The sequence below is a fragment of the Marmota monax genome, unplaced genomic scaffold, assembly GCF_021218885.2.
Source record: "Marmota monax isolate L192 unplaced genomic scaffold, Marmota_monax_Labrador192_F-V1.1 WCK01_AAM20220418_F8-fsc00051, whole genome shotgun sequence".
NCBI classification, from domain to species: Eukaryota; Metazoa; Chordata; class Mammalia; order Rodentia; family Sciuridae; genus Marmota; species Marmota monax.
Window position 1 is genome coordinate 5,191,944 of NW_026695202.1, and position 23,482 is coordinate 5,215,425.

Consider the following 23,482-nt stretch of genomic DNA (forward strand, 5'->3'; position numbering starts at 1 on the left):
TCTCCTCATTTTTCCCAGCAAGTTTCATTAAGATTCTATATTATGATAATGACAATTATTTCTTATTTTCTACTATTTTTTTTTAAAGACTGGGGATTGAACCCAGGGAGGCCACCTGAGCTACACCTCTACCCATTTTTATTTTGAGACCCTGTCTTGCTAAGTTGCTGAGGTTGGCCTTGAACTTGTGATCCTCCTGCCTTAGCCTCCCTGATTGCTGGGATTAAGAGAGTATACCACCATGCCCAGTTTGTGTTCATGTCTTCATTAAAGATATCAGCATTTGCATCTACGTCACATAGACTACTATCCCTTACTTGTGATTTTGTTTTCCATGATTTCAGTTACTCTTGGTAAACTGTGGTCCAAAAATATTGATATTTGACTTCACTCTTTACAGAAAGTGAGAGAGACCACGTTCACATAAATTTATTACAATATATTGTTATAATTATTCTATTTCATTATTATTATTATAAAGCTCTTATTATGCCTAATTTATAAATTAAACTTTATCATAAGTATGTATATGGAGGGAAAATACAGTATATCTGAGGTTTGGTGCTATCCCTGGTTTCAGGCATTTATTGAGGGTCTTAGAACATCTCCCTTGGATATAAGGAGAGGACTACCATACTTAGGACATATAAGCCCCCAAATTCCAAGTTATTTGAGTACCTTATATATTTACTTCTGATCACTAATTGCCTCAAACAAGTCATAATTAAAAGAATAACTAGCTTTGCCATGGAACTTCAGATCAGATAGATTAGATACTATTTGGGAGTAACTACTGTTTTTCATTATGACAATTTGCTTAATAAAGAATCACAGGGAACTCCAACTCTGCATTTTGAGTGCAGAAATTGAAGCTTATCAGGAGGGTTCAGTAAATTAGTCAAGATCACATAACTGATAAATGGCAAATCTAAAACAATGTATTTTTATTATATATCATATATAAATTATTATCAACTATGTGTACAGAAAATAATCATCAAAAAGCTATACTCTCTGCTTTAAGTAAATTTTCTTTTGGCATAATATTCTAAATTTACACATAGGGTCATATAAATTTTATTGACTGTAATGATACCACAATGGTATTATTGAAGGTACTGTAGATTATAAAATGAAAACCTTATAAAACTATTTTCTCTATGTTACATATAAACATGATAGACTGCATATGGTAAATATTCATATTCAACCAATAAGCACCACTGTTATGGAGAACACTGAATCTACCAGTTGTAAGCACCTTCTCTTACCCTGTTTGCTGCCTCCTTCTGATCAGCTCCTAGGGAGCTAGAAAGCAAGTTTACTAAAAGGACATAAGACTTCCAGATTAATCCCAGCAGCTCGGCGGCTGAGGCAGGAGGATGCTGAGTTCAAAGCCAGCTTCAGCAAAAAGCAAGGTGCTAAACAACTCAGTGAGACCCTATCTCTAAATAAAATACAAAACAGGGCTGGAGATGTGGCTCAATGATTGAATCCCCTGAGTTCAACCCCCAGTTATCCTCCCCCCCCAAAAAAATCAAGTAAGATCCTTGTCTGTATCAAATCATGATTTAATATACACAGAGACATGGAATAAAATTAGTCATGTTTATTACAGAATTATTTTATTAACAATAAAATCTGTAAATAACTTAAGAAAAATAACTAAAAAGGTATATAATTGATATTTTGGTATTTGTAAGAACAATCATATGGCAAAGTTTTACTTTAGTAAGTTAACAAATCCCACAAATCTCCCAAACTCACTGTATCTACTACTTCCTAGCTTTCAATTTGACATAATATTTGTCAGAAAAAGCATTACCAGGGACTAGTGTTTCAATAAGCATACTTTTGAGAAATATGGTATCAGGCCATTGTTCAGATGACTAAAATTATGTAAAGTTACAGAATATTCAATTTGCATCTGGACTTAAAATCTAGATTAAAAAGATAATGTATACACATGAAATAAAATAAGATAATCATACAAGATATGTGAAGGTGATTTATGGCTCTGCATCATATAAATTACAAAACTAATAATACTAAGAGCCCAGAAAAGTCAGACCATATTAGGCTGAATTAGTAAAAAAACATTTTGTAACAGTGTTAATCATTAATAGCTTTGAAACTGAAATACTGAGTACTTTTATCTTATGCACAATGTCATTAATTTTGGAGCTTGTTATTGAGTGCATAAAAATTGTAGCAGCTAAATTAAATGCTAAAGCTTTGACATATATTCATTTAATTCTCCCACAACTCTATGATGTATATGTTATTTTCACTTTACAAATATATGTATTAGTAACTAGTTCAAATGTCTATGTACTTAATACCACTGTATACTTTAATATGGTTGAGATAGTAAATACTATTATGTATATTTTCCCACAATAAAAAACAAAACAAAACAAAACCGTACTTGTCTAGGTCATATAATGTGTGTGAAATTCGTACAATGACTTCTACTCCAGCTTCAGTAGCCAGTTTCTTTATAGCTGCATCTCGTTCCTTTCCAAAGGGCTCAGAATCATACTCAATTGAAAGTTTAGTAATGTTCCATTCCTAAAATGAGAGAAAGAAGTAAAAATGTACACCAGCTTTATAATTATTATTTTTTCTATCATAACAATAAGTGAAAGGCTCAAATTCCACTTAAAATGATTAAATAAATCAAACTTCCAACATGCAGGAAAAAATACACAATTTATCACCCCAAGAATATGCAAATAATGAATGTATACTCACTAGATTCCAGGCATCATGCCAGGCACTACTCTACCTAACAATATGTTCAAAACCAGTTCTTACACTAAATGTGTTTCTACAGCACTTTACTTTTAAAAATTACTTATAATTACATTATCAAACTTCAAAATAACCCTCAAGAGTTGGCACTTCAGTTGGTATCTATGTTGTGCAGATGAGATTAAAATTAGGGACTTGCCCAAGTCCATAGAGAGCCAGAACACCTGAACTTATGCCTGCTGGCCTAAGAACTGGTCTTTAACAAATCTTTGGTAATCAATATTGTAAATGCTGCTTTAGATGAATCCTATAAATTCTGTATATTAGCATTTCTATTTTCAGTTTATAAATATTTGCTATTCTTTTAGTTTGATTCTGTTGAAGTCAGACAATATAATATGTAAGATTTCATACTTTTGCAGTTAACTGATTCTTATTTTATAGCAAAGTATAGTCTATCTGTCTTGGTGAATGTTTCCTGTGAATGAGAAATGTGTGTTCTATAGTTCTTGGGTACACTGTTCTACAAATATCAGCCATATCAAACTGACTGATAGTGTTGTTAATATCAATCTTATCTTTATTAGTTTTTGTATTTTATAGAAGGCACATTCCTATATTCCTGGAGAGGTAGAGGCTGTGAATTTCCTTCAGACCTAAGATTTGGAATTTGCACAATGTCTTCTTTGATGCTTGTTTTACCCAAGTTATAGGGACAACCCAGATTCAGTGGGGGTGGAGAAAAACTCTTTTGATGGAAAGAGCAGCAAAATGATGAGGATTCAATACCCCTTCCAAGATATCTGCATGGCTCACTCCCTTCTCAAATATCACCTTATAAGTGAGGCCTTCTATGATTTCATATGAAGTAACTACCCTTTCCTTGTCCTAAAACTATTTCACATTTTATGTTTCTCTGCAGGACCCATCATGACCTGACATTGCATATTTACTTATTTATGATCTATTTCCTTCCCACTAAAGGACAAGCTCTGAGAATGTAGGTACTTTATCTGTTTCACTACTATTTTTTTTAATGTTTTAGTTGTAGTTGGATCTAATACCTTTATTTTATTTATTTATATTTATATGGTGTGAGGCCCAAACCCAGCGCTTTCGCACATGCTAGGTGAGCACTCTACTGCTGAGCTACAACCCCAGCCCCTCAATCTTATATTTCTAGCACACTGAACCCTGCCTTATACACAACAGGTATTCAATTAATATCTGTGAATGAATTCTATCAAGCATGTGCCATGAAGTAATAAAGCAAGATCCAAAGTAGCTCAGAGAGCATATATAAACCTGATGCTGAAATATTAGTGGCTTTATATATTCTTTTTATTTATTATGTGATTTTTCAACAAAATATTTTATTATGCTTCAGTGTGCTCACTTATAAAGATGTTAGGCACATATCTCTTGTTCTTGGATATAATGAGAATTTTTTTTAAAAAAAATTCAAGTATATATTCAACATGTATCTATTCTCTAAAATGAGTACTTTAAACTCTTCACTAAAACTTTCTGCAGGTTCTTCCTTGTGCATGTCTTGGTAACTTTACCAATTTGGTGCCAAATGTGGAAGATGCAACATGTAACTCTATAATAATACAAGCAACACACTTACAATTACAGTGCCATCCAAGTTTTGCCTAAGCTAGTACCTCCTAAGCTTCTTGATCATTTTTTTCAGGAAAACATGAAAAGAAGAAGTGAAAAGAACAGGTCATTTTGTCAGCCTATATTAAGCCGGAATTTAACTGAGGAAAAATCATCATAGAAAACACATCATAAGTTTATTAGACTTGTTTGTACGCACATGTATATATAAAAATGCTCTGACACATTCCTAAATCTACTCATTATAAACAGAATAAACTGAGCACATATGATAGAGGAAAGACGGATACTAGAGGAGACATCAGTACTGAAGTCACTATCATGTTCCAATAAATTAAATGCAAAGTTATCAGGTCTAAACCCATTTTTCCTCCAATGTGGGAAACAGAATTTCCTATTAAAAATTCTCATTATTTGCTATATAATAAAACCAGACACACTAATTTAAGTGTGTCTGGTTTTACTGACAAAAGAATCTTCTCCCCCAGACAAACCGTGGGTATGAGAACTAGGAGTGGGCAGGAGAATGGCTTTTATTTATTTACTTATTTTATTGGTACATTTATATTTAATAGGGGTATTCAATGTTACAAATTTATACATGTACATAACATAATTTGGTCAATTTCATTCCCAGTATCTTCCCTTTTTTCTCCCTTCCTGCCCTATACAGGGAAGACACCTGCTTTTATCTTTCTATATCTTAAAAATACATGTATGTAGTACCTTTAAATATAAAGTTGAAACATGAATTCAATAAAAAAGGAAGTAATTATCTCCATAGCTCTAGATAGAGTAAATTAATCAGAAAGGTTGTTTTCCTAACTGTCATTTTATATAGACTATTGTATGTAGTTGAAGGAAAATCAGAATAAAATAGTAAATGTTCTATGTGTATGCATGTATTCATGTACTTGTATTTGACAGCTTATGTTAAAACCTATGCCTCTCTGCCAAATTAACAAGATAGGGCATAATTTAAGTGCATAAGATAGTTTGACCCAATCATATACTATTTTGGGGAGAAGAAATCTCAAAACAAAGAACACAAAAGATGTGCTGACTTAAAAATATTTATTCAAAAAGAAGTATATAGCTGTACACTGTGGTGCATGCCTGTAATCCCAGGTACTTAGGAGGCTGAGGCAAGAGGATCTCCAAGTTTGAGGTTAGTCTGGGCAACTTAGTGAGACTGTCTCAAAATAAAAAATAAAAGAGAACCGAGGATAAAGTTCAGTAGAAGAATATACCTGGCAAATGGAAATGTTATTTTATAGCAATCAAAATATTCTTAGGATTCACTTTGCCCATACCAAATGGATTATTTATAGGATTGAAACGACTGAAGCAATTATCCAAATACATTTTTACACTTGTGAGTTGTAGATAACTGATGATTGTTTCTGGGATGCTTTCTTGTCAGAATTCCTCATATATCAGTTAAATTAGAATTCCACAAAGTTATAGTATTAAATAATCTTTAATGAATGTCAAATTTTCACTAGCCAAAGTTGTTACATTAGCCAAATCATGACCATTAAATGTTTCTTTCCTACCATTAAAAGAAAGGTAAGGTAAGAATGACTTGATACTCACTATTGGGGACCTTCTTATTCAGAGAATGAAATGGTTCTTTTCAGGATTAGAAACAGAAACACTATTACTCTAAAAATATAATGAATCAAACAGCTCCAAGAAAAAGCAGATAATCGTTTAAGAAATCTGATAGTAGCAAGTAGGAAGGGAAAAGTAAAAAGAATAATAGGAAAATCAGCTTCTGATCTTAACACTTGCACGAACTAACTGTATAATCTTGGGCAACTCATTTAATCTTCCCAGGCCTAATTGTTTCATCTGGGAAAAAAGGGAGAAATAAACAGGAGATTGTTAAGATTCTACCAGGCTTAACAACAACAACAACAACAAACCAAAAACCTACAATTTTATATTATTGGTAAAATGTCAGTGGTTTTTGACCCTCTGATCCAGAATTGACCCACAAACATACTGGCACTTATGAGCAAAGATATGTAAATGTGGACAAAGGTGTTTACTGGCATATTCTGTATTAACAAGAGGCCTGTGGGGGTGGGGTACTAAATGGTTAGCAGACAATTACTTAAAGAAATCATAGTATATCCACACTAAGGAATACTATGGAGCCATTTAAAAGACTGAGGAAATAATACGGAACAATCTCCAAAATACATGTTTATATGAACACAGCATGGCTCAAAACAGTGAATATAGTTCTCTCATTTTGGGATTTTAAAAAGGGAACAGTAACACATGCGGATACATATAAATACACATATACAAATTTTTGTTTATGCAAAGAATATTTCTAACTGGATACACAAGAAACTGGTAGTAGCTCGTGTAGCTTCCTTCTGAAAGGGGAACTAGCAGTTAAGGTAAAAGAAAGATTTAACTTTTCATTTTAAACAATCCTTCTATAATGTTTGATTTTAGCAGGGGTAACTTTTTCATTAAAGAAAAAAGCCATGCAATTTTCATTTAAAAATACTTGTATTCATAATACTTTAGCACAAAAAGCATTATTTGCCAAATATGTTCTCTGAAAAAGATTATTATTTTATTCAAATATTTGCAAATTACCTTGAAAAGCCTGGGAAACACATCTGCTGGTTGTCCACGAATCACAAATAGACGAGAATTTAATTTTCGTAGATTGGCATCAAGATCCTCAAGACATTGAAGCAAAAATCTAGAGAAGAAATACAAAAAATGTTAAAAATATACATTTAGAAGATGTAAAGCATTGCAAAACCATGTTATTACATAATTTGAAATGTTATTCATCATTTTATTAATACCCCTAACTCATAGAAATTACTCTGTCCAGAAAGAATACTTAGTTTTTGTTAATTATAGCACAAGTTTCCTAATATTTTAATGCTTTCCTAAACCAAATCACTAATTTTCATTAAATAAAAATTACATAAACAAAAATTTAATTTGTGAAAATAAAAATTATGAAAAGATATAGCAAAGCAATTAAATGAATTAATTTCATTATTTAAACTTGATGAAGTGACAAGTTTCCTATATAAAAATGACTTCACATAGAAAGGCCACCTTGAAAAATCTAGAACATTTTTTTACTCTGGGAAAAATGGAAATATCCTGTTGAATAAGTGAGTAAATAATTTAAGAATATAAATAGTAGGGGTGACTGTAATCATCTAAGGCAGAAATCATAATACTTATTTTCATGTTTCTAATCTAAAGAAAAAAGGAATTAATAATAATTAGATGCTAAATTATGTGGTATTAACAATTGACTATACAGAGTACCAGATTGCTTTTTTTAAGGTCTCATGGAACAGGTGGGGCTATAGATTTTTTTCAATAAATTAAGTACCACCAAAGTTTACATATGACATATATCTGGAAGAATTCTGAGGCAGTGATAGAAGACAGCTTACTGTGTTATTCTACTGCGATGAAACTGAGCATTTCCCAAGAACAAATCTAAAAGAGGTCAGCCCTGGAATGTTCAGCTTCATCGTTTGCATCATGTTAATTTTCATATAGATTCAGTTCCTTTCAGTTTATTTCCTTTCCATCTTCTTTTATGTTTTTAAGTATTTTTCTGTCTTTTCACAGGCTACATACTCATTGAGAAGAATGGTCATGTCTTTCTTGAGAGGAGGAGTGGTTGAGGAAGGAATGATGTATCTCAGAAAGGCACTGTCCAATACAATGACCAAAAGACACATGTAGCCATTTTAATTTAAATTAATTAATATTTAAAATTCAGTTGTTCAATTACACTGGCCACATTTCAAGTCCTCAATAGCCACATAGATGGCTAGTAACTACCACATTTGACAGCACAGGTGTAGAACATTTCTATCACTGCAGAAAGTTCTACTAGAGGTTCTCTAGAAGGTTCTACAAGGTTCTTAGTCTAGATCATCTTGTTCTCTTTGCCAATTCTGATCCCATCATTTCACCAAAAAAAAAAAATGCTGATTTTTTTCCAACTGTAGTTATTAATGTCTTAAGTATATTAGTCAGCTGACACTTTTCCACTTCAGGAGTCAACATTTCTGGAGCTTAGAGAGTCACAGTCACTCAAGAGGATGTGAAAGACAGTCCACCATTTTACCTTAGGAAATTTCATGCGATCATCAAACGAACAGAAAACAAACCTTTCTGTGCTCACATTTATATTTATCACATACCTCTTCTCTCTTGGTTTGGAGTCACCTCCCTAATACCTAATCCCCAGCCCATTCCAATACTACCAATATGTTAAGTTCTTCAGGGGAGAAGACTTTAGCTAGATGCATAGCAATATAAGAATATATGAGTTTCATAAAATTATCTGCAACTATGAATGACATCACATGTGGTGATGTTTATTGGAAAGAATCTAATTTAATATATTTACTTATTTACAAAAATGTGTTTTTTTTTTTGTTTTGAGATGGGGGTCTCACTGTGTTGCCCAGACTGGCCTCAAACTCTTGGGATCAAGCAATTCTCCCACCTCCTCCTCCTGAGTAGCTGGGATTATAGGTGTATGCTGCCCCACCTGGATAGCAAGAGAATGACTAAACCCAAAATTAAGAAATCGAATGGACTGGCATCTTAAAAGTTTGCTTAAATTAAAACAGCATAAAACTAAAATGTCCTGGAGAGGTAATCCAAGGCAAAGATAATCCCCAAATCTTTGTTGTCTCATCAGCTTCACCATGTTTACCTGCACTGGTAATAAATCACAAAAGTTCAATTCAATCTTTCAGTAGGAATGTTTTTATGTAGTATGAGGTAAGATCAGAAAAGCAAAATATCAAAAGAACATGATTACTACATAAAATGAACAACTGAGTCTGGATTTGCTAATAATTGGTTCTTTATTTTCCCTTTTTTATTTGTAGGCTGAATAAACATTCTAATGCTTTTCAATAAACACTGTATGAATTAACAAAATGCTGGACAGAATAATATGGACTGAAGTAATGTGTTACAATGGAAAATATTGCAACCTAAGAATTAATTCTGTTTTGGCACTTCATGAAACAATGTCTAGAAGCTGTATTTAACCATGGTGATTCTCTTCCAAATTATGATATTTTCTTCCATAGATGTTATAATTTATCTCTCTGGTTTCACATAAAAATTACAGGATAAAGTGGACTCAAATATAGTCACTTTAAAAAATAACACAGGTACTTTGTACACAGATATTTAAAGTAGAAAATATCTATAAGAAGAGAAAAAAGGAAAGAACAAAGTAGAACAAACTGTGACACTGTCCTTTACGTCTACTCATGTTGATGTGGGCATAAAGATAATAACTGGAAGGATACTTAACAAGCTATTAATAATATCTACCCTTGGGGAATGGGATAGGAGTAGAAACATACTTTAAAAAAATTCACAAAAAGTTTAAAATTGATAATCAGCATACATTTATTTAAAGAACAAAAAAGAGATATACTGTATCTATTGTAAGCCTGGTTTAATACATGCTGAACATTTTTTCAAAGCTGTTGCTTTGAAATATTTCTATGGCATAAAATTTCACAGTATTCTATTATAGATGTTCCATAATATAACAAGTCCTTCAATTGATCCTGAAAACTGGTACAGTAATAACATCTCATAGCATTTTGATGAAAACTGAATAAATTAACATATATGAAGCTCTTAGAACAGAGTCTGCTCCAAGTAAACACTATTATGTAAGTGTTATTTTTTGCTTTTTAGTTCATCCTTTACCCACCTCTATTCGGCCTACAGTAATCCCAGTTATTATCTCTTGTTTGTATTATTTACTGCAATACCTTAAAATTGGTCTGCTTCCAAAAACTCTGTCCACTGTACTTCATTTTAATACACAATACCAAATCTTTGTGAGGTACACTTTTCTGTACAAAGGTCTTCAAAGACTCACCTCTTATATAATAATAATAATAAAAAAAACAACTTATTTTCTTGGCCACTAACCTAGGGAGCCAGGCTCATTTTCTCCTCCACTCCCCTTGCCTCCCACCAAATCAAACTAGTTCTTTTTCCTATACATTCAGTCTCCTAGAATTTGCTCCATGATATTTCCTAGGCCTGGAAGGTCTTTGAAAAATTTCCATCTCTTCAAGTTCATATCTTACTAAGTTTTCAGTTTTACGCCTGAAAGTAATTTCTCTAACCTCTGAATTGTCTCTACCACTATGTCTCTCCTCATCCTAGATAAGCTTTGAAACTGTACCTCATATTATTGATATACAATGTGTGTGTGTGTGTGTGTGTGTGTGTGTGTTGTACACATATCACCTCCTCCTGATGGATTTCAAATTAAGTATGTGTGACTGATTCTTTCTTTTAATCTTTTTAAAATATTTGTTTTAGTTGTAGGTGGACACGATAGACTTTATTTTATTTTTATGTGGTGCGGAGGATCGAACCCGGTATCCCACGGGTGCTAGGCGAACTCTCTACCACTGAGCCACAACCCCAGGCCCTGTGTCTGATTCTTAATCATAGAGTTTTCTTAAACTGTGTTTGATTTCTATCTTTGGCAAACAAATCTCAAAATGTGCCTTGGACAATTTACTGAAAAGATCTGAAATAGGGATTAAATGACCTAGGTTTGTTTTGTATAACTATTGAAAGGATCAGAAACAGCATAAAATCACTAAGTAAAATCCCCTAGCACTTGGTAGATATTCATTAAACAGAAGTTATCATTTTTTTCCTTCAAGAATAATTTCTAATTTTGATAAAAACCCATGTATTTCTGAATTGTAAATAGTTGGGCATGACAAAAGAAAACAATGAATTTCTTGGATGCCTACACCTATACATAACTTTGAATTTCATCTGTATATGATCCGTGAACCAAGGTTTGACCTTTGTCAGTAATAAAAACACTGTGAATATGAATATATATTTATAAACAAGATACAGTGCAACTAAGACTCGGAATCAACCAACCTTTAAATATATAATTCTTCTTAGGTAGTACTACCAAAAACCTCTTTTTTTTTTTTTTTTTAGTGTTAAATGAAAAAAGATACTTGAAAACTATACAAAATCTAACACTTCATCCTTTACCCTTAACTGGGAAGAGAGATTGTTCAGAGTTCAGCTTGAGTGTGGTGCAGAAAACACATGAATTTCAACATTTCATATTACAAATGCATCTGCCTTAAAATAGGTATTATTAAATCAAATGAATGATTTAATGTATTCAATTGAAAATATATTTGGTATAATTTTAACAGGAACATATTTAGAGATCTTCTCTAATTTGACATATACTATATACTATCCATATAGTATGGATAGTATATAGTATACACTATAATCATACCCATTTGAAAGCTCAGTTAATAATACTATTTAACTACATGCAACATTGTTTTTAAAATAGGCCAAATGGTAGTAAAACTCACTACAGCCCTTTGCATAACTGTACTGTCTACACAGAAAAACAGTCCTCATGCTATTTAATTACAATACTGAAAACAACACTTTCAAATAAATTGAAAAATATATTTCTTCATTTTAAATATTTTTAAGGATTTTTCCCCTCCACAAATCACTATTTATTGCTATTATAAGAAAATTACATGGAGTAAGCTTCCTTATACCACTTTCAAAAGATGATTTCAACATGAATCAACAGAAATAGTTTCTTAAAGTAGGTCATTGCTATAGCAACCAGTGGGCGGTTTAGTATACTCCCATCACAATGACCTACTTTCCAGCCTGTGCTAGAACAGCTTTATATAACTAGTATTTCTAGTTCTGTCTATAAAATAGTCTGAAAAAGGGCAATAGCAAGACACAACATAATCCTATTGAGGCTGAAAACAATGAGTTATGAATTAACATGTATCATACCAGAATAAAGCCATCTGTTTCTGTACTTTAGTTTCTAAATTATATCTTATCATACACTCAACAATGAAAGCTACTTTTAGAATACCTAAACCAAAACAACTCATTGCTGACACTAGAGAACTGATTTAAAGAATATAAACTGAAATCACTAAAACCACATGGAGAATATCTTCTCTCATTTTCCACATAAAACAAGAGTTAAATTTTAAAAAATTAAAAAGTTCTAGATATACTATCATAAAGAAAAAAATGTAGATTCTAAATTATAAACCAAAGTCTATGGTGTTTTATTAGATTTCAAAATTATAAATAACAATATTTCTATTAAGTGAATAAAATTTACATATGCTTTTTTTCTGCTTTGTAACATTTTTTTTGTACTTTATTCCACTTGTCAGGATATTTATGATACACATGTTCCCCAAAGAAAATAGCTTAATGTTCAATAAAGTTAAAATATATATTTCAAAGGCAAATTTTGCATTTGTCAGACTCTAAGACCACAGACCAGTGAATCTATAGATAGATACAGTTATTTTTTGTAACAAATATTTTGCAATGCCCTTTTTTAATCCTAAAATAAAATTTACAGATAAAACATCCACATTCACAAATTTAAGACATTTTTATAATGTTCTAACTGTAACAGTAGGAGAAATTAAAGGAGGGTCTCTCACACACATATATGCATTATAATTACATATAATAGTGGGATTCATTATAACACATTTTATATGCACATAACTTGATCAGTCTCATTCCCCAGTACCTTCCCTTTCCCTCCACTCCTTCTTTGCCCTACACTACTGATCTCCTCTCTTTTATTATTGTTTTAATTAATATATTAAACATACATATATAAGCGGGACTCATTATGGTGTATGTACAGGGACACAGTGTGATTTGGTAGAGTCTGCTCCCCCATACTTCCCCATTCTCTCCCCTCTCTTGATCCCCTTCTATTCTATTGGTCTCCCTTTATTCCCCCCATCCTTTAGCTTCCACATATAAGAAAACATTTGACCCTTGACTTTCTGAGTCTCGCTTATTTCACTTAGTAAGATGTTCTCCAGTTCCAGCTATTTACCAGCAAATGATGTAATTTCATTCTTCTTTATGGCTGAGTAAAACTTCATTGTACCTATATGCCATATTTCCTTTATCTAATCATCTGTTGAGGGATGGTGGTTCAAGAACTTGGCTATTATGAATTGTAACTGCTATAAATATTGATGGGCCTATATCACAACAGGATGCTAATGAAGCCAGATTTAAAGTTAGGTAGTCAGTGTAGTTAGATAAATCGGGTCTAATATCGAGTGAAATCTAAAATGGAGACCATGCGGAGAATGACTCAGGGAAAACACAGGACAACTCATGGAATGTTAATGAAGTCCCGAAAAGGCCCTAGGCCAAAGTCCACCTCAAAGAAATGCTAATGAACAGCCCCCAGAAAAAGGTGCTGACTCAGAAGTCCTTCCTGACCAGATTACTTCTTTGGCCCACCTGTGTCCCACCCCTCGGGCCTTCCAACCTACATTTCATCACCAAAACTATAAAAAGGGGAAACAACCGCACTTCCATGGATTCCACCTCTTGGGTCCCCTTCTTCCTCCGGGAGAAGTCTTTTCTGCTGTCCTTTAATAAACTTCTAATTTCTACTCTGACCTTGCCTCGGCGTGCTTCTTTGGTGTTATTCTTCAACATTGGGGAAGCAAAAACTCACCGGTCAACAGCGGTAACACTAATTTCAGTTTTTTTTGGATAAATATCAAGGAGTGGGAAGGAGTGGGATAGTGGGGTAATATGGTAATTTTCATTCCCAGTCTTTTGAGGAATCTCCATATTGCTTTCCAAAGTGGTTATACTAATTTGCAGTCTCACCAACAATGTATAAGTGTACCATTCCCCCCACATCCTCGCTAGCAATTATTGTTATTTGTATTTTTAATGATCGCTCTTCTACCTGGAGACGAAATCTCAGTGCAGTTTTGATTTGCACTTCCCTCATTACAGAGAATGTTGGAATTTTTTCATTTGTTGGACATTCACATTTCTTCTTTTGAGAAATGTCTGTTTAGATCATTTGCTTATTGATTATTAATTTTTGAGGGTTAAGTTTTTTAAAAAATATATTGTAGATATTAATCCCATCAGAACAGTAACTGGCAAAGATTTTCTCCGATTCTGTAGGCTCTTTCTTCATGCTTTTATTTCCTTTGTTACAGAGAAGCTTTTGAATTTGAAGCCATCCCACTTACTGACTCTCGGTTTTACTTCTTGAGCTTTAGGAGTCTTATTAAGGAAGTTGGTGTTTGTGCTTATATGTTGACTGTGTTGACTCTGTTTTAGGTTTTTCTTCAAGCACCAGCAGTGTTTCTGGTCTAATTCCTAGGTATTTGATTCCTTTCTGAATTGGTTTTGGTGCATAGTGACAGAGATCCAGTTTCGTTCTTCCACCACTTGCTGTTTTACCAGCACCATTTGTTTAAAAAAGGCTATTTTTTTTCCTCCAGTATGTTCAATATATGTTTTTGGCACCTTTGTCAGAATCAGATGTGTCTGTTCTCTTCCACTGGACTTCATGTCTGTTCTTAGGCCAATACCATGCTGCTTTGTAACTATAGCTCTGAAGCATGGTTTGAGATGGAGTATTGTGATGCCTCCAGGATCACTTCTATTGCTCAGGACTTGCTTTGGCTATTCTGGGTCTTTTATTATTCCTTATCAATCTTAGTTGCCGCAGTCTGGCTGGGCACAAATCAGGAGCCACTGAAGCAGGAACAAACTTTATTTCTGAACTCCACCAGCACACTCCACACCCGCTCCCCGGGAATTCTCCCGCGAACCACCCATGCGGCATTCTCTCGGAACACACTACTCCAACAGGAAATCCCTCCTCCGGAATTCCCTACCACACTTCCCCAACTAATGGGAACTCTCCGGGAGTCCCGCAAGAGGTCCAAAGTAGCAGGCCTAGGCAGACAGCAGGGGTCTAATCTTCAAATGAATGCAGATCTCAACATAATCATTATCATCTCAATGGCTTGCTGGCCTCACCTTTCAACCAAAAATGCCCTGCTTCATTCCTACTTGGCTATGGCTCTCAGCACTTAGTACTCTTTCTAGTTCTGTAAAAGATGTTGGTATTTTAATGGGGACTTTACTGAATTTGTAGATCACTTTTGGTAATATGGCCATTTTGACAATTTTAATTCTGTGTATTAAAGAACATGGGAGGACTTTCCATATTCTAAGCCCTTTAATTACTTTCTTCAGTGTTCTATAATTTTCATCATAGAGACCCTTCCGTGGTTAGATTTATTCCCAGGTATTTTAATTTATTTATTTGAGCATACTTTGAATGAAATTGTTTTCCTGATTTCTTTCTCAGATTATAGAAAACTATAAATTTTTATATTTTGATTTTGTATCCTGCTACTTTGCTGAATTTATCAGCTCTAGAAGTTTACTTATAGAATTTTGGGGGTCTTCAGTGACCAGGTAATCTGGCCTCTTTTCCTATATGTGTCCCTTTAATTTCCTTATCTGATTCCTCTGGTTATAGTTTCAAGAACTAGTCTGAACAGGAGTGATGAGAGTGAAATCTTTTTCTTGTTCCTGATTTAAGAGGAAGTGCTTTCATTCAGTATGATGTTAGCTTTAGGTTTGTCATACATCCTTTATGAATCTGACATAAGTTCTTCTTTGCCTAAATACTTCAGTTTTGTTTGTTTTAAACATGAATTAGTGCTGGATTTTTCTGCATTTATTGAGATGATCATGTGATTTTTGTCCTTAATTCTATTTATGTGATGAACTAAATTACATTTGATTTTTTTGAACCAACTTTGCATCCCTGGGTGAAATCAATTTGATAATTAACATCCTTTTAATATGTTTTGAATGCAGCTGCTAATATTTTATTAAATATTTTTGCATCTATGTTCATCAGGAATGTTGGTCTGTAGTTTTCTTTCCTTGGTGTACCTTTATCTGGTTTTGGTATCAGGGATACTGGATTCATAGAATTAATTTGGGAGTGCTCCTTCCCTCTCTATTTTATTGAATAATTTGAGGAGGGTTGGCATTGGTTCTTCTTTAAAGATCTGGTAGAACACAGCTGAGAATCCATCTGGCTCCAGGCTTTTCTTTGTTGAAAGGCTTTTTCGTACTGTTTCAATCTTTTGTTTGATATTTGCCTGTTTAAGGCACTTCACAGAAGAAATACAAATGGTCAACAAATATATGAAAAAATGTTCAACATTTTTAGCAATTAGAGAAATGTGAATTTCCATCTCACTCCATTGAACAGGTAATTACCAAGAATATAAGTAACAATAAATGTTGGCAAGAATGTGGGGGAAAAGGTACACTCATACATTGTTGGTGGAACTGCCAATTGATGCAACCACTCTTTTTTAAAAATATTTTTGTTTTAATTATAGATGGATACAATACCTTTATTTTATTTATTTATTTTTATGTGGTGCTGAGGATTGAACCCAGGGCATCACATGTGCTAGGCAAATGGTCTACCACTGAGCCCCAGCCCCAGCAGTACAACCACTCTTGAAAAGAGTATGGAGATTCCTCAGAAAACTTGGAATGAAACCACCATTTGACCCAGTTATCCCATTCCTCAGTATATACCCAAACAACTTAAAATTAGCATCTACAGTGACACAGCCACATCAATGTTTATAGCAACTCAATTCACAATAACTAAGCTATTAGACCACCTAGGTGCTCTTCAACAGATGAATGGATAAAGTTTATATATATATATATGTGTGTGTGTGTGTTTGTGTATGTATATATGTATGTGTGTGTGTGTGTGTGTGTGTGTGTGTATATATATATATATATATATATATATATATATATGGAATATTACTAAGCCATGAAAAAGAATGATTTTATGACATTTCCCAGTAAGTGCATGGATCTGGAAACTATCACACTAAATGAAATAAGCCAATCCCCAAGCCCAAAGGCCAAATGTTCTCTTTGATATGTGGATGCTAACACACAACAAGATGGAGGGAGGGAATAATAGAAATTCAGTGGGTTAGACAAAGGGGAATGAAGGGAAGGGGGAGGAAATGAGAATAGGAAAGACAGTAGAATGAATTGGACATAATTTTCCTATGTTCCTATATGAATACAATACCAGGGAAACTCCACATCATGCACAACCACAAGAATGGGATCCTAATTAGAATGTTATACTCCATGTTTGTATTATATGTTAAAATTCCACTCTACTGTCATGTATACCTAAAAAGAATTTTAAAAGATTAAAAATGTTTTAAAAAATTTTTAAAAAATACATATTCACCTGTTTAGGTTGTCTACATCCTCTTTAGGTCCAATTTTTGTAGGTCACACATGTGAGAAATTTTTCAATATCTTCTAGATATTCTCACTTATTGGAATATGAGATTTCTTTTTCTTTTGTTTTTGGATATAAAGTACTGGGGACTGGACCCTGGGGCACTCTACTGCTGAGCTACATCCTCTTTTAAATTTTGAAATAAGGTCTCACTAAGTCATGGAGGCTGGCATTGAACTTGATGATCTTCCTGCCTCAACCTCCTGAGTTGCTTGGATTAAAGGTGTGTGCCATTATACTTGGCGGGAACATAACTTTTAAAAATAGTCCTTAATTATCCTCTGTATTTCAGAAATGTTTGTGGCAATAGCTTCTTTTTCAACTTTTATTTTGGTGACTGAGCCACAAACCCAACCCCAATATCTTTATTTTGTTTACTTATTTTTATGTGGTACTGAGGATTGAATCCAGTGCCTCACATGTATGAGGCAAGCGCTCTGCCACTGAGGTCACAAGTCTAGCCCCTGGATCTTGTTTTTTTTAATCCACTCTGCCAATTTTCTTTCTTGGAACTTTCAGACCATTTACACTCAAAGAGTTATTATGGAGAGATGTTTGTTATTTCCTGACATTTTTATTTGTTTCATACACTAAATTTAGTCTTAGTTTTCATTTGCTTATCTCTTCTAGCAAGCTTTGTCATTCAGGAGCTCTGAGATTTGTTTTTGAGTTTTTCTGTGTGTAGTATTTCTTTAGGTATTTTCTAGAGTGCTGGCTTAGTCAAGTCATAGATTCTTTTAGTTTATTATTTTTCTTGAAAAGTTGTTATTTCTGCTTCAAATCTGAATGAGAGCTTTGCCAGATCTTGGTTGGCAGTTATTTTCTTTCAGAGCTGGATTATCTCATTTAAAGACTTCCTGGATATTAGAATCAGAACTAAAATGTCAGAAGTAAGCCTTAGTGGTTTACCTCTAAATGTGACCTGATGTTTTTCTCTTGTGGCTTTTAACAGTGTATCCTTATTCTCTATGTTAGGCATTCTGATTATTATGTGTCTTGGAGAGGTTCTTATTTGAGCTTGTCTATTTGGAGTTCTACATGTATCCCATAGTGGCTGTGCATCTCATTCCTAAGGTTTAAAAAATTTTTTGCTACTATTTCATTGAAAAGGTTCTTATTGTCATTAGCCTGTATCTCCATGCCTTCTTCAATTCCAATAAATATTTTTTTAAAATATAGTTGGACACAAAACCTTTATTTTACTTATTTTTATGTGGTGCTGAGGATCAGACCCAGGGCCTTGCACGTGCCAGGCAAGCATGCTACCAATGAGCCACAACCCCAGCCCCTCCAATGAATCTTAAGTTTGATCTAATATCCCAGAGTTCTTGTATAATCTGATTTTTTTACTGCTTATTGAGTATTCAAGTTCACATACCTTGTCTTCAAGGCCTGAAGCTCTGTTTCCTATGTAATCTAATTTGTTGATAATATTTTCAGTTGAATTTTTATCTGACTTATTATTATCTTTCATTTCTAGGAATTCTGATTGGTTTCTTTTCAGAATCTCTTTTTATTGGAATGGTCTTTCACCTTCTGTATTTGTTTTCTCAATTTCTTCCTTGCACCTTCTTTTAGCTCATTAATCATTTGAATCATCAATATTTTATAGTCTTTCTCTGGAATTTCATATGCTTCAATATCTGTGGGCTCCTTTGTTGGGGGGACTATAATTCTCAGGGGAATACTTGTTGGCCGGTTTCCTTATGATTTCAGAGGTTCTAGACTTGTACACTTGTTGAGATAGATTCCTTTCTTCTTATGAGTGGGTCCTTTAGTGAGTAGTCCTGTGCTATCAGTTTATCTGAGTGTCAGCACATTAATTCAATGTAATTTCAACCTCCAATGCTTCTGTGAAAGGAGAGAGTACAAAGATTGCCACTGCAGAATTTATTTTCCTCTTGAAGAGCTGCTGCAACACTGTAGAGTCCTCTGAGCCACCGTCTTCATTCTCCTTGTCATTTACATTTTTAAAAGAAGTGGCATGTGTTTGTATAGGTAAATAGCTGGGCATGACACAAGAAGACATTAGTTTGATATTTATGGAATAATTTTAAATTCAGCAAACCAGACTGACCCATTTGTTGCTAGTGACTCAAATATCATAAGTGGTATTGTCTTTGAAGATATGTTTTCTTGAAATGTTGAGTAAGACTTAGTAAAATTATGAACAAAACAAAGTACAGTTTTCTCTTGATTTATATATGTCATTCCAGGAAAATTCAGTATACATTAAAATTGTGTAAAAATATGTATATGTATCAATGGACTTAGGCTCTCAAAAATAAATGTTTTAACTAACATTAAACATGTGATAGAACATATGAAATTATGTGGGATTCAAGACAATTATTTATTTTGAGCAACTAATCTGGAACAATGAAAAAAGAATTCCAATTTTGGCCTGTCCACACAAATTCCCTAGCTCCCTTCCATTGTGACAACCAAAAATGCCTCCACAAAATTTCTAAAATACCTTCTAAAGATTGATACTGCTCATTACTTACATTTTTGTTCACTGATTTATGAGAGAAACAAATATAAATGAGGTTACAATGCTCATAGAAATTAAAATCTGGAAAAAGTACTTTATGTGTTGCACATGATATATATAAATAAAATAGAACCTGCTCTGATGTAACAACATATGATATACAAATGGATACCATGTATATACTATAACAATCAGGAAGGAACAATCACATTTGGATTTCCCCCCCTTTTTTTGATAGGAGAGAAATTTGGGCAAAAAATTAAAAGACATGGTAATAACAGAGAGGAAACTTGAAGTATCAATATGATTTTGGTAGCCAGAGTGAGAGAATTATTGGCCACTGGACTGTGACTAGGTATAGTTCATCACTTTCTAGTGCCAGACAATTCCTGACCTATAGAAGTTCAATAAATATCTATCCAATGATTTTTTTTAAAAGAGAGAGTGAGAGAGGAGAGGGGGAGGGGGGGAGAGAGAGAGAGAGAGAGAGAGTGAGTTAGTTTTTTAATATTTTTTTTTTTAGTTTTCGGTGGACACAACATCTTTGTATGTGGTGCTGAGGATCGAACCCGGGCCGCACACATGCCACACGAGCGCGCTACCACTTGAGCCACATCCCCAGCCCCTCTATCCAATGATTAATAAAATAAATAAATGAACAAAGGCAGGAGAAAGAGATTTTTAAAACTTGATTTAATATCCAGTGGAGAAGAAAAATGAAAGAGAAAGATTATTCTCTGTAAGTCTATTTTTCTGGGTACTTTACATGTTATATTCCATATATAACTTTACATGTTATATATGTTCTGTGAGACAAAACTTCTACTTATTCATTTCTTTTCTTTCTTTCTTTTCTTTTTTTTTTTTTGGTACTGGGAACTGAATCTACCTCTGAGCCCCATCCCCAGTCCTTTTCATTTTCATTTTTCATTTTGAGACAAGGTCTCATTCTCATTCTTAAGCACGATGGATGTGCTTAACAACTCTACAAAGTATCTGATTTTTTTAAAATGATGGAATGTGAAATTTATCAAGTCCATTTCTGAGCTCTGTTAGGAAATAAAGTAAAAAAAAAAATCATCTAATCTGGATGTGTCTGAGTCTAATGTTGTGCTCTTTGCACTCTATCATGCTACTTTCCTGTGGAATATGTAATCATCTAAAATGTTTTGGAAAATTAATCTAATAGCTTTAAGAATATAAACATATCATTTGAAGAAAACATTTGAGCAATGTTTAGAAATAACAGGTGTCAATCAAGAGGATGAAGGAGGAAAGGAAGAGGAAACAAAATATTTAAATGAAGAAAACTTTAAGAACTGTGGGGAGGTGGTGAAGGTGGCTGGGAGAATAGAAAGGCTATTGGTATACTTTCTAAAATAAAATGATTATTTACCTCTACAAATACTCAAAGTCCATGTTAAAAATACTGGTTTTTAATATGTATTGTTTACAGTACATTGGATTAACATACCCTAACAGAAATAACCAACAACAAATGGACAAAATGACAGCAACAAAGAAAACTCCTTAAAGTAATTCACAGGGCTGGCCAAAAAGTAAGAAAGCATAAGAAGTGAGCAGGGTGCCACAGTCAGCTATAGTGTTGAGGGCTTACAGAGCCCTGGAAAGCCTGCACTTAAAACAGGTTGAGGGCTGGGGTTGTGGCTCAGTGGCAGAGTGCTTGCCTAGTATGTGTGAGGCACTGGGTTTGATTCTCAGCACCACATATCAATAAATAAATAAAGGCCCACTGAAAAACTAAAAAAAATTAAAAAAAAAAAAAAACAGGTTGCGCAGGATAGAAAATAAAGCCCAAGGCCCCTCCAATAAGGAAGTTAATAATAAAATATGGCACAATTAGAGTAAATCCCATGATCAGAGTTAATATCACCATTAAATCAAACATATTGTCATGGATACTTTGATATGATATGATGAGAAGACCATTTCACCTCTGTGATATTTTCCCAAAAAACCATAACCCCAGCCTTATCATGAAATAAACATCAGGCACACTCAAACTGAAGACCACTCTATAAAATATAGGAATAGTTCACAAAACCATAGAGGTCATAAAAAACAGGGAAAGCCTGAGCAACTGTCACAGAGGAAATGAAGGAAATAATGACTAGATGCAATGTGGCAATTGTGCATGGGATTCCGGAACAGAAAAACAATATGAATAGAAACCTGAATAATGTCTGGAGTTTAGCTAGTACTACAGTTTCTCGGTTTTGATAAATGTCCCATGGTAATCTAAGATATTACTATTAGGGGAAACTGGTAACAGAGAATACAGAGGCTTTCCATTATCTGTGCACATTTTCTATCAATCTACAATTATTAAAATAATTTTTATTAAAAATATTGCCCCAATAATTAATCATCTCAATGAAAATTCATGGAATTTTTGTGGTCCCCAAAATCTTGAGTGTAAAAAGTCCTTGGTTTTCAAGACTTAGATTAACTATTAAAGGGGATCCCCTGCACACACATGCAGGCAGGTGCCCGGCTCCCCTGACCCACCACAAATCCTCTCTGGATTCTCAACTTTAACCTATGCTTCAAAGAATTGCCACAGAAATGTTCCACTAAAAATCAATTAATCAAAAAAGAGATAAGGAAGAAAAACACAATCTGAGTTACAGAATGAAAGATGTGAAATGACTGAGAGTTTTCCAGAACTGCTGAAAGATGTCAATTTAAGAATAAATCCCAAGAAAAAGACACAAGGCAGGAGGTGGGGTGTGGTGGAGAGAGAACAAGTAAAGGATAAAGAACAGATAGAAATAGGCAGAGATGCAGAGAGAATATGAGAAGATGGGGACAATGAATTTTAGAAAATACCTAGAACTGAATGACAATGAAGAAAATACAATGAAAACTCATGGAATGCAACTGAAGTAGCACTGTGTTAGTCCACCATGTTTTAGTTACAACAACAAAATATTTGAGATGACAAACTTAATTCTAGAGGTTAGGGTACAAGATTGAACATCCCATTAGTTTGGGCATCTGATTGGCAAAAGTGGGCACACATGGGGTCCTTAGGGACCCCCAAACCAATATTCAAATCATAGCAGGTAATTGGGAAGAAACATGGGTTTTAATACCTACTAGAAAAGAAGACTTAAACTAAGTTAGAGAAACAGTAGAAAAAATCCTAAAAAAAGCAAAACTAAGGGAAATGTTAAGATCAGATATAAAAGAAAATAGACATTCATCATGGAAAAAAATCAAAGTTATTAGACAAAGAGACAATATAAAATTCTGATAAGAGTAATTCAGGAAAAACAGGAGAGGGCAAAATAAGCAACATTATGAGTAAAAGGGGG

At 33.7% G+C, this 23,482-nt stretch overlaps 1 protein-coding gene across 1 annotated transcript in view; it reads right to left on the minus strand.

The window, feature by feature from the left end:
- The window catches only part of Cry1 (cryptochrome circadian regulator 1), a 62,265-nt gene that overhangs the window by 13,928 nt on the left and 24,855 nt on the right, over positions 1-23,482 (minus strand). The window contains exons 2-3 of the mRNA XM_046429651.2: positions 6,997-7,105; positions 2,429-2,571 (exon numbers count right to left, since the gene is read on the minus strand). Coding sequence (XP_046285607.1) covers positions 2,429-2,571; positions 6,997-7,105 — 252 coding nt within the window. The remainder of the gene's footprint in view (positions 1-2,428; positions 2,572-6,996; positions 7,106-23,482) is intronic.